Source organism: Balaenoptera acutorostrata, chromosome 12, assembly GCF_949987535.1.
Source record: "Balaenoptera acutorostrata chromosome 12, mBalAcu1.1, whole genome shotgun sequence".
Taxonomy (NCBI): domain Eukaryota; kingdom Metazoa; phylum Chordata; class Mammalia; order Artiodactyla; family Balaenopteridae; genus Balaenoptera; species Balaenoptera acutorostrata.
In genome coordinates this window covers 62,161,191-62,174,187 of record NC_080075.1, presented here as the reverse complement: position 1 = coordinate 62,174,187, position 12,997 = coordinate 62,161,191, and the positions used below count along the sequence as shown (strand labels likewise).

Sequence of the window (12,997 nt, the reverse complement as noted above, 5' to 3'; positions counted from 1 at the left end):
CCCACTTTCTGGAGAGTTTTTTTTTTTTTAATAAATTTACTTATTTATTGGTTTTTGGCTGCATTGGGTCTTTGTTGCTGCACGCAGGCTTTCTCTAGTTGTGGCGAGCCGGGGCTACTCTTTGTTGTGGTGCGTGGGCTTCTCATTGTGGTGGCTTCTCTTGTTGTGGAGCACGGGCTCTAGGTGTGTGGGCTTCAGTAGTTGTGGTACGTGGGCTTCAGTACTTGTGGCTCGCGGGCTCTAGAGCGCAGGCTCAGTAGTTGTGGCACACAGACTTAGTTGCTCTGTGGCATGTGGGATCTTCCCGGACCAGGGCTCAAACCCGTGTCCCCTGCATTGGCAGGCAGATTCTCAACCACTGTGCCACCAGGGAAGCCCTCTGGGGAGTTTTAATCATAAATGGGTGTTAAGTTTTGTCAAAAGCTTTTTCTGCATCTATTGAGATGATCATATAGTTTTTATTCTTCAATTTGTTAATGTGGTGTATCATATTGATTGCTTTGTGTATACTGAAGAAACCTTGCATCCCTGGGATAAATCCCACTTGATCATGATGTATGATCCTTTTAACATGTTGTTGGATTTTGTTTGCTAGTACTTTGTTAAGGATTTTTGCATCTATACTCATCAGTGATACTGGTCTGTAATTTTCTCTTTTTTGTAGTATCTTTGTCTGGTTTTGGTATCAGAGTGACGGTGGCCTCGTAGAATGAATTTGGGAGTGTTCCTTCCTCTGCAATATTTTGGAAGAGTTTGAGAAGGATGGGTGTTAGCTCTTCTCTAAATGTTTGAAATAATTCAACTCTGAAGCCATCTGGTCCTGGACTTTTGTTTGTTGGAAGATTTTTAATCACAGTTTCAATTTCAGTGCTTGTGATTGGTCTGTTTATATTTTCTATTTCTTCCTGGTTCAGTCTTGGAAGGTTGTGCTTTCCTAAGAATTTGACCCTTTCTTCCAGATTGTCCATTTGATTGGCATAGAGTTGCTTGTAGTAGTCTCTTACGATGCTTTGTGTTTCTGCGGGGTCTGTTGTAACTTCTCCTTTTTCATTTCTAATTTTATTGATTTGAGTCCTCTCCCTCTTTTTCTTGATGAGTCTGGCTAAAGGTTTATCAATTTTGATTATCTTCTCAAAGAACCAGGTTTTAGTTTCATTGATCTTTGCTACTGTTTCCTTTGTTTCTATTTCATTTATTTCTACTCTGGTCTTTATGATTTCTTTCCTTCTACTAACTTTGGGTTTTGTTTGCTCTTCTTTCTCTAGTTCCTTTAGGTGTAAGGTTAGACTGTTTATTTGAGATTTTTCTTTTTTCTTGAGGTGGACTGTATTGCTATAAACTTCCCTCTTAGAACTGCTTCTGCTGCATCCCATAGGTTTTGGATCGTCATGTTTTCATTGTCATTTGTCTCTAGGTATTTTTTTATTTCCTCTTTGATCTCTTCAGTGATCTTCTGGTTATTTAGTAGTGTACTGTTTACCCTCCATGTGTTTGTGTTTTTTACGGTTTTTTTTCCCTGTAATTGATTTCTAATCTCATAGTGCTGTGGTCGGAAAAGATGCTTGATATGATTTCAATTTTCTTAAATTTACCAAGGCTGGATTTGTGACCTAAGATGTGATCTATCCTGGAGAATGTTTCATGTGCACTTGAGAAGAAAGTGTAATCTGTTTTCGGATGGAATGTCCTATAAATATCAATTAAATCTATCTGGTCTACTGTGTCATTTAAAGCTTGTGTTTCCTTATTAATTTTCTGTCTGGATGATCTGTCCATTGGTGTAATTGAGGTGTTAAAGTCCTCCACTATTACTGTGCTACTGTCAATTTCCTCTTTTATGGCTGTTAGCATTTGCCTTATGTATTGAGGTGCTCCTATGTTGGGTGCACATATGTTTATAATTGTTGTATCTTCTTCTTGGATTGATCCCTTGATCATTATGTAGTGTCCTTCCTTGTCTCTTGTAACATTCTCTATTTTAAAGTCTATTTTATCAGATATGAGTATTGCTACTCTAGTTTTCTTTTGATTTCCACTTGCATGGAATATCTTTTTCCATCCCCTCACTTTCAGTCTGTATGTGTCCCTAAGTCTTTAGTGGGTCTCTTTTAGACAGCATATATACAGGTCTTGTTTTTATATCCATTCAGTGAGACTGTGTCTTTTGGTTGGAGCATTTAATCCATTCACATTTAACGTAATTATCAATATGTATGTTCCTATTACCTTTTTCTTAATTGTTTTGGGTTTGCTTTTGTCGGTCCTTTTCTTCTCTTGTGTTTCCCACTTAGAGAAGTTCCTTTAGGTTTTGTTGTAGAGCTGGTTTGGTGGTGCTGAATTCTCTTAGCTTTTGCTTGTCTGTAAAGCTGTTGATTTCTCCATTGAATCTGAATGAGATCCTTGCCGGCTAGAGTAATATTTGTTGTAGGTTCTTCCCTTTCATCACTTTAAGTATATCATGCCACTCCCTTCTGGCTTGTAGAGTTTCTGCTGAGAGATCAGCTGTTAACCTTATGGGAGTTCCCTTGTATGTTATTTGTCATTTTCCCCTTGCTGCTTTCAATAATTTTTTTTTGTCTTTAATTTTTGCCATTTTGATTACTATGTGTCTCGGCGTGTTTCTCCTTGGATTTATCCTGTATGGGACTCTCTGTGCTTCCTGGACTTGGGTGGCTATTTCCTTTCCCATGTTAGGGAAGTTTTCAACTATAATCTCTTCAAATATTTTCTTGGGTCCTTTCGTGTTTCTCCTTGGGTTTATCCTGTATGGGACTCTCTGTGCTTCCTGGACTTGGGTGGCTATTTCCTTTCCCATGTTAGGGAAGTTTTCGACTATAATCTCTTCAAATATTTTCTCGGGTCCTTTCTCTCTCTCTTCTCCTTCTGGGACCCCTAGAATGCGAATGTTGTTGTGTTTAATGTTGTCCCAGAGGTCTCTTAGGCTGTCTTCATTTCTTTTCATTCTTTTTTCTTTATTCTGTTCCACAGCAGTGAATTCCACTATTCTGTCTTCCAGGTCACTTATCCATTCTTCTGCCTCAGTTATTCTGCTATTGATTACTTCTAGTGTATTTTTCATTTCAGTTATTTTACTGTTCATTTGTCTGTTTGTTCTTTCATTCTTTTAGGGTTTGTTAAACATTTCTTGCATCTTCTCGATCTTTGCCTTCATTCTTTTTCTGAGGTCCTGGATCATCTTCACTATCATTATTCTGAATTCTTTTTCTGGAAGGTTGCCTATCTCCACTTCATTTAATTGTTTTTCTGGGGTTTTATATTGTCCCTTCATCTGGGATATAGTCCTCTGCCTTTTAATTTTGTCTGTTTTCTGTGATTGTGGTTTTCATTCCGCAGGCTGCAGGACTGTAGTTCTTCTTGCTTCTGCTGTCTGCCCTTCACTTTTTTTTTTTTAAACAATATATTTAAAATTTTTTTAAATTTTATTTATTTATTTATTTTTTGCCTGTGTTGGGTCTTTGTTGCTGTGTGTGGGCTTTCTCTAGTTGTGGCGAGCAGGGCTTACTCTTTGTTGCGGTGCACGGGCTTCTCATTGCGGTGGCTTACCTTGTTGCGGAGCATGGGCTCTAGGCACGCGGGCTTCAATAGTTGTGGCACGTGGGCTCAGTAGCTGTAGCACCCGGGCTTAGGTGCTCCGCAGCGTGTGGGATCTTCCCAGACCAGGGCTCATACCCATGTCCCCTGCAATGGCAGGTGGATTCTTAACCACTGTGCCACCAGGGAAGTCTCAGAAATAACTTTTCATGAAGCAGAAATGGTCTCATGTTTTTCCTTCTGGCTTTCTTTTGGCCATGCAGCATGGCATGCAGTATCCTAGTTCCCCAACCAGGGATCCAACCTGTGCCCCTTGCAGTGGAAGTGTGGAGTCTTAACCACTGGACCACCAGGGAAGTCCCTCCTTCTGGCTTTCAAGGCTCTCTAGATCTGACCACACTCTCCAAATACACCCCAGACAGACCAGTGAGAGTGATCTAACATGTCACACCTTCACATCACTGTGCTGCTGTTTCAACTCCTGGAGTGCACTTGTCTCTCTTCTTTGTGTCCATGGTTTACCTACCTTTTAAAGACCAATTTAAAGCCCACTTTCTTCATTAAGCCTTCTAAAACAGTTCCAGAAAAATCTATCCTTTCCTGTTTCCTATTCCAACTGAACTAACTATATATAATATGCCTTCTTCAGAATTAGCAAATAATTCAACTGCGTGTAATTTCTCAACTTATAAAGTGAATGCTCCTTTCGTCTGTATATATCTTAAATTTCCTTATGTATCCAAATAGCATAATGATAAAACACACTTTCCTCAAAACAACAGTAATGTTTAACATAGTAAATAACTATATTTTAAGAAATTCTACTTAATCTCTTTCACATATACTTTGGTCTTACCATGATAAATATCCTGTAAAGAACCACCTCCACAAAACTCCATGCAAATCCAAAGTTTATCTCGCCTGTAAAAAGAAAATAAGCATTATCACATTTTCATGATTAAAGTTATTTGAAGTAACAAGTATTTTAAGGTTGTATGCCAATACCTTGAAAAACCACATAAATGCAATGTGCTAAGAGAAAAGCTAATCTCTATGAGTAAACGAATTACTTAACATAATGTGTTACTATAACTCAACCCAAGGTTTTAGTCCTTAAAATACACGATTTGTAGGATGTAAAGATGTCATTTGGCACATCCAAAGGAGAGAAAATGTCCCTTTAGTTAAAAAGTCCCCTCCCTCACAGTTTATCCATCTACCCTATGACTGCATTATAAAAGTTAAACGTTAATTAAAAGGTTCATACCAAAAATTATATAAAGATTCATCAGAGAATAGCCAATACATCTCAAAGTATATCACTTTGATAGCTCTTCTCATTGACAAAACAGACAAAATGTAAACTTTACCCTCATATCTAGACTCAACAAAGATCTTTCCAAAATAACCTTTGTTAAAAATTTATCACTCACTTGTCTTTAGTAGCATTTCTCTTTCACATTCACATTATAAGACAGCATAACCACACAGTCACAGGAGAAATAATTAGCAAAGCCATAATCACTTATTCCTTTGTTGAATCATTCATTACTTCATCTCAAAATGTAACAGGAAATGTACTATTCTTGGGGGGCAGAGATGGAATAGAAAGTCTCTGAACTCAGCAAGCTCAGTCTAACACAGAAGAAAGACTCTGCCTTAATAATATGTTGGTGTCTCTTACCACTGCATTCACAGTGCCTAGAAGGATACCAGCAAATGAATATTTATTTCATAAATGAATGAATGCATAAGTAATTGAAATAATAGACAAATCGATTAGATCCAGGGTCAGTAAATTATGGCCAGTGGGCCAAATCTAGCCTGCCGCCTGATTTTGTATAGCCCAGGGACTGTGAATGGTTTTCATATTTTTAAACGGTTAGGGAGGCTTTTCAAAAGAAGAATATTATTTCTTGACATGTGACAATTCTGTGAAATTCAAATTTTAGTGTCCATGTAAAGTTATATTGGAATACAGTCACTCATTCATTTACATATCATCTATGGCTGTTTTTGTACTAAAACAGCAGAGGTGAGCAACTGTGACAGAGAGAAACATACAAAGTCCACAAAGCCTAAAATATTTAGTATATGGTCATTTACAGAAAAGGTTTGCTGACCCTTGGACTGGATTACAGTTTGATTAATGCACAATCCAGGCATGTATAAAGTTCTGTGAGAACCCAGAGGTAAAAATAATTAGGAGAGTCAATGGAAATTTTAAGGGAGGAAATAACATTTGAGTTGGGTCTTGAAGTTAAAGTAGGAATTCACCACTAAGAGACAGGGAAAGGGCCTGTGCAAAAGAATGAAAATTTGATGCCACATTTTGGAGACTGTGGGTGATTTAGTGTGAGTTGAACTCAGGCTACCTGAAGAGAGAATGGCAGGAAGTGAAGCTAGAATAGGCTGAGGTCGTACTGTGAAACAATGGTTGGTTTGTAGACTCCTCAGTTTCGTTACTTTCACCTGGATAGTCTCCAGTTTGTCAGTGTCTCTTAAAATGCGGCACCCAGAATCAAGTACTAGTCTGAATACTGTATGAACAGTGCATTAACAAGTGGAGCTGTTACCAGGATTGGACCACATATGGCAGTGGTGGTGTGATTAAGCAGACCTGAGAGGTGAGCTGACTTGGTTGGGTGTGATGGACCAGGCACCATATATCAAGGGAACACAACCTGTCAGAGTGTGAAGGTCAGCAAACTTAAAACAGTACAGAGTAAAAAGTACCATGATTCTAGAGGCAAAGCTGAAGACAGTGAAGCCCAGAGAAAGAAATCAGGACCTCAAATTCACAGGTGGTCCACATACCAATGAAACTGAGGCATGACAGCTGATGGTAAAGTAGGACCTACTTGCCCAGTGGCCTGGTTTGAATAACTCTCAGAATGGACGCCTGGGGCTGGCAGACGTATGGTCTCATTCAGAACGATGAAGGCATGTATGACCAGTGACTGTTACACAGGGAGAAATCTAAATCCCCCTGAGAATCGAACAACTATGCCCTTTATACGAACACTTCTATTTCTTATTAACTTCAGCTTCTTAGCAACTGCATTCAACTGCTGGTTTGCAGTCTGAAGTTAACTAAAACCTCTAGGTCTTTTTTTACGTAAAAGTGGTCAGATGAGTTTCCTTTCTAGCTCCCTATTTGTATATCTGGTTCACTGAAACTATGCACAGGACCTTGTCCTTATTTGTTAAATTTCATTCTTAAAAGAAAAAAAAAAGTTTTCACATGCATCTTATTAGCTCTCCAATTATTTTACTTAAAATAACTGGAGACACTATTGCGACACTATTTCTAATTGTAAATACACCCCTCCTACCCCACGCTCCAGAAGTCGCTGGTTAGAAAGCCCCTAATCAGGAGCAAGAGCTCTGCTTATAAACTATGTGGACCTGCACTACTGAGTTTACTAATGAGCTTAAGGAACGTTAGGAGTAATTTTTCCACTGGTGACACGAATGGCACTCTAACTATGTAGACTGCTCAGAATGACCATTTGGCACCTCCCTGTGCCTTTGCTTAAACTGAGGTATAAGACTCTGGCAAGTCTATCAACCAATATTCTTTGAAATGATGCTCAGACACCAATTTAATATGTGTAATGCAGGATTTCATAGCCTGATCTCTCTAGACTGAATCCTTCCTCTAGAACAATGGTTCTCAAAGTGTGGTCTGGGGGCCTCTGAGAGTCCTGGAGATCCTTTCAGGAGGTCAGCAAAGTCAAACTCATTTTCATAACAACACTAAAAATTATTTGCCCTTTGCACTCTGTCTTGAAAATACCGTGGAGTTTTCCAGAGGCTACAGGAGCAGGAAGTGTGATAATGATGTCATCCCTCTGGCAGCTACTGGAATATGTGCTTATGTATTCTTGTTTCAAATGTTTCTCAATTTTAGTATCTAATATAGTAAATATCAATAGATATAACCCACACAAACCAAAGCTCTTTGGGGTACTCAATCATTTTTAAGAGTGTAAAATAAAAGGGGTTCTAAGACCGAAGTGCTTGAGAACTACTGCTCTAAAATATTTTCACATCTGCCACACATGAAACTTTCATATAAAATTCCTGCCTCAAGGGCTGAAGCAACAGGCAGCAGGGACTTCTCACATCTTACAGAAACTGGCTGAATTGTTTTGGGGTCTGCTCAGGATAAAATGAAAAAACATGTAAACTGCTTAGTAAAGGACCTGGACTATACGCCCAATAAACGTAAGCTGTTTTCTACTCCTTTTGTTATATTTTGTCTTGTTGTGTATTTATGTGAGGCACCTTAAACTGCTCCTGGAACTCAGTGAAGGTGTAATTAAGTAAAATTGCCTTTTTCTTTTTTTTTAAGAAAAAAAATAGAAGAGAGATGGGATTGATTTGACATAACTTCTTACTAAAGTTATGCTAATCACCACTTCCTTCCTATAAGCGCTCACTAATTATGTGATTAATAAATTATCTTAGATGTTTGCTGGGGACAGATGACTGACATCAAGTTTAACGGTCTGTATTTTCTAGAAATCACCTTTTCCTTTCCTTTGCAAATTGGTCAATGCTGATCACTAATCTTTTGACACCCCTCCTATTTGTCAAGATACTCACCGACAGTGGATGACAATGTCTGCTATATTTTCAGTATAGTAATGAGATATAATTTATATAAATCTAAAAGGCTTACATTCATTTAAAGTGTCTGGTGCTCTATAATTATCTACTCACCTATCTGTACTTCAATTCCTTCTTAATAATGCTTTTATTAAGCATTATTTTCCTACCCTTTCCAGTTTGAAAACAATTCTCCTTTGTAAAGAAAATGGATGCAGGAAATGAGTTCTCTGCTTTCTTACATATTTCAATATTATACCATCCTCTACTTGAAGCTGGTCTACCCCCTTTCCCACCTTGCTTAAAAACACAATTTTCTGTTCACTCTATGTAAAATGACTTTCCAACTTACAGACTGAGAAAAAAAAATCATAATTATATATTTAATACTTTACCTTTTAAGATGCCTAAAACACTTTACCTTTACAACATTCTATTTAGTTAAGTCTGCTATTATCAAGAATGCTTGAATATTCAGAGTCTATTAGAAAAATGACTTCCATCTGTTCCATGAATGTCTCTCTTGTGATGGTAAATCTGCATTTGCTTTTGGTCACTCACCAAGCCATCTGCCTAACGGGAAAGGACTTGAATCAAATCAGTCCATTTGATGCAGGCCAATAAATTACAAAATCTTTGTCCCTGGGTATTTGAACTAAAATAAAATTAATCACTGAGGTAAATATACAATATATCACTATTAATTCTCTGGCTCAACAAATCCTTAGAATTCTTCTTTCTTATTCTGTAAAATTATCTTTCTATCTGACAAGGAATAGAAAAATAAGTAGAGAGGGGAAAAGTTCACTATTTTCATCTTCTAGTTCAATGTTTACTAGAGCATATAGGAACTAACATTCTAATAACTATTTCATTAAAGAGCTTATCATTTCTAAAACACACCTTTTAATCTTCCCACACTGACTGAACAAACTAAGTGTAATTATTTATATATTTTGCCCAAATATAACATGATTTAAAAAGAAAAATAAAATATGAGCATGATCACCAAGGATAAACAGCTCTCAAACAGCTGCTAGAAACTAGCATACCAGCCATTCCCCCGGGACAGGACGCCTCGCCAGGCCCCACACTGTGGTACCCTGTACTTTCCTGTAGGTTGTCTTGTGGACCAAAGCACTTGCCAATGGCTACTCCATCATATTCAGCAAAATAATTCAGCTGTAACCTCAACTGTCAATGTGAAAAACAAAAAGTTTAATAACTGCTAGATGTTTTAATTTAGGATAGCTCATGTTAATGTGTGCTGAATGTAAAATGTTTTGGTTCATTTTTAAACAAATAGGCAAAAACGACCGTATTCCAAAAAGTTATACGTAACCCATCCACCTTCTTCCCCTTTAACAGTGAGGGGTAGCTACGTATTCAGGGGATACAAGGTGACCTATTTCTCTATAATTACACCTAACACCCCAGTTTGGCATAATATTTGACAAAGAACGGGTCATTGGACAGTAGTCCTATGTGAAGTATGCTCCCCACAAGAAACCACTGCACAGTTAAATCAGTTTTAGAAATGTCATATACTATTGTCTTCTCTTCTCTTGGAAATTAACAACGCCACTGGTATTTTAAGGTCTCTGAGAAATCCTGTGGGGTGGGAGTGGGGCACAGAATAGAAGGAGAAAGGGAAGGAGGAGGTGTGGAGAGGGAAGAAAAGGTGGGAAAAGGAGGAGGAAGATTAGAAAGAGGGGAAGAAAGGGGATGGAAAGTTGGGAAGGGGAGAATGGAGAAGAGGAAGAAGGGGAAAAGACAACAGAGCAGAGGGGAGAGGGAAAATGAAGAAGAGAAAGAAGAAATACAACTTCTCTAATTTTGTTTAGTTCGCTACATCCCCAAATTATTTTTTCCATAGACCCATTTTTTCACATATCAGCATCCCTCTGAACAAATGTTTGGTAGAAATACCCCAGCAATACTGGTATAAAGAAGTATCTCATAAGGTAGTTCCACCAAATTTCTTACTTAAAGAGGACCATTAGTGAAAAACTGGTAAAATCCAAATGCAGTATCTTAGTTTAGCTAATATTACCGTACCAATGTTAATTTCTTAGTTTTGACAAATGTCCCAGGGTTATGTAATATGTTAACACCAGGGAAAGCTGCGAGAACTCTTTGTACTATCTTTGCAACTTTTATGTAAATCTAACATATTCCAAAATTAAGTTTCCTTTTTAAAAAAAAGACAGTAGCTGGGTATAAATTAAAGTGACTTAACTGTAATTTTTATTTTCATAGTGTGAGCATTCAAAAACGCATTTTCAGTTAAGATTCTGTGGTTTCCCTGGCAAGTCCTGTCTCTGGCTCTAGAAAAAAAATTTCTTCCAGTTTCTATATAACTCAAGGGACTACCATCTCTTCCTTGGATTACTGTAATAAATGTACTGTATAAAATTAACTGACTCCTTGTCTCAATACCCTACACGCCAAGTCCATCCCCCCATACAATATACGACCTCTGTGTTAAAACCTTCCAACAAGTATGCTCAATACATATAGGTCCTAATTAAGGCATAAAAGGTTTCTTTTTTGCCTAAATCTCCACAGCCTTAACCTGCTGAACTACACCCTTTCCCCTTAAACTCTAATATGAGATTATTAGCTATCTCCTGAACACTTCATGATTTTTTCATGCATCTATTTCCTTTGTCAGAAATTACAATTTTCTACATACATATACACACCACAGTAAATGCATACTAATCCTTTAACAGCCAGTATTTGGGAATAACATCATTCAAAGAGCTCTCTCTGATTCCCTTTGACAAAATCAGATATTCTACCATCTTTATCACTTTATATCTTATGTCAAAATGATAACTGCACCTAGCATTGCAATTATTTGCTCATATCTATTTTTTCTATTCAATAGTAAGCTCCTTAAAGGCAAGGACTGTTTTATCTATCTTAACATCTCCAGAAATCAATACAGCACTCTAGACATCCTAAGAAATAATGTAAAAACACTTTATAAGTGGTGATGATTTATAAATATATTATTACTATGAGCTAAATCATGTTCATCTAAACTAGTACTCTGGATTTCAAAGGTTTAAAATATCTGATCTAAATAAAAGTGTTTTCAGTGTATGGATCTGATCTTCTGACAGCTTACCTTTTGAGGATCATTTGCTGTTATTCAAAGCTGAGCATTATGAGTTCAAACTAGAAAGGAATGTTCCAATTTTCTTAATTTATTCTTAAAGGATATGCTGAGCTAAGGAATGCTTAGAAGAATCTGAAGTTAAAATCATTCTTTGCTTAAAAGAAGCAATAGTTCAGCTCTACTGAGAATAAAGAATAGGTCTATGGTGATTTAAATCTGTTGTTTTATAAATATACACACAGAAATACACAGATAAAAATATATACCAAACCAGGACTATTTACTTTAAATTCTAAACTTTCAGAGAAAAGTTTTCTCTATCCAGTTCTTGTTGCACAGTATGTGTAATTAGGCACTTAATAAACACAGGCTTTTAATGATATTGAAGAGCAAGTAAGGAAGGCCCCATCAAGAGTATTAGGCTTCTGGGCTTCCCTGGTGGCGCAGTGGTTGAGAATCTGCCTGCTAATGCAGGGAACACGGGTTCGAGCCCAGGTCTGGGAAGATCCCACATGCCGCGGAGCAACTAGCCCGTGAGCCACAATTACTGAGCCTGCGCGTCTGGAGCCTGTGCTCCGCAACGAGAGGCCGCGATAGTGAGAGGCCCGCGCACCGCGATGAAGAGTGGCCCCCGCTTGCCACAACTGGAGAAGGCCCTCGCACAGAAATGAAGACCCAACACAGCCATAAATAAATAAAAAATTAAAAAAAAAAAAAAAAAAAAAAGAGTATTAGGCTTCTGTTTTATAGGAGCTCAGTCTCAATATTTCTTTGGGAAGTGAGCATAGCTCACTATAACCCTGTTATAAAATACGTTTCTGAACTTAATTATTTGCTGGTCATCTATTCAGTAAATTCATAGGGTTAAGTCTGATTTCCTGGAGGGGAAATTTATTAATGGTCAAAACATGTTACTTCAGTTTGCTCAATTTTTTTGTCCAAATTTGTTATAATAGGCTATAATGGCAACAAGAGAGAAGAAGGTCAATAAGAACAGTATATATTTTAGGGGGTTTGTATCAATTTCAAACAAACAAGCTCCTTGCCTTCTGAAAAATCATTCAGTAATGAGAAAGAAGCCAAGAAACCATGTTCCCTTTGAGACTAAATCTGCCATTTCCGGACTAAGTAATATGTCCAAAGTAACCAAGTAACCCAAAAGACTGCTGGCTAGGTACCTGCAGAGCCAGGTTTAAATCCCAGCACCAACAATGAGTAGCTGGATAACCTAAAGAAGTCATTTATCCAGCAGTCCCTCTTCTATCAGCAAAAAAAAAAAAAAAAAAAAGTGGGCTAAGTGACAAGACCTCTTAGTCCCTTCTAGCTCTAACACCCGACAAGGCTAATCATTATCCCATAGTCCAAATCTGCCTGAGTCTAGACTTTAATTAGTGAAACAGGGAAGAATTTCTTTAGAAGAAAAGAGCTAAAGAAAGAGAGGATTAATCGCTGTTCCACATTATACTACCATTTGCTTTCGTACCACTTTCATCAACTACACATTACAGAATAAAATTATATATTTAAATCAGTTTTCCTATATCAGATCATACAACTCCAAATGAACACAACTTTACTAAAAGAAAAAAAAAAAAAGGAGAGAATGACCCTAATTTTGTCTGTTTCACTATGGTTTCTGGGCAGTTTTGCTCTCTGTATTCTTATACTTAGATTAAAATAAAAGTATCCTCTAAAAAAAATCCA

The 12,997-nt window shown here is 37.4% G+C and overlaps 1 protein-coding gene across 2 annotated transcripts in view; it reads right to left on the bottom strand.

The window, feature by feature from the left end:
• Nucleotides 1-12,997, bottom strand: part of MAP4K3 (mitogen-activated protein kinase kinase kinase kinase 3) — a 198,489-nt gene that overhangs the window by 84,210 nt on the left and 101,282 nt on the right. For both annotated transcript variants that reach the window (XM_057558303.1, XM_057558304.1), the window contains exon 4: nt 4,409-4,473. In XM_057558303.1, coding sequence (XP_057414286.1) covers nt 4,409-4,473 — 65 coding nt within the window. The remainder of the gene's footprint in view (nt 1-4,408; nt 4,474-12,997) is intronic.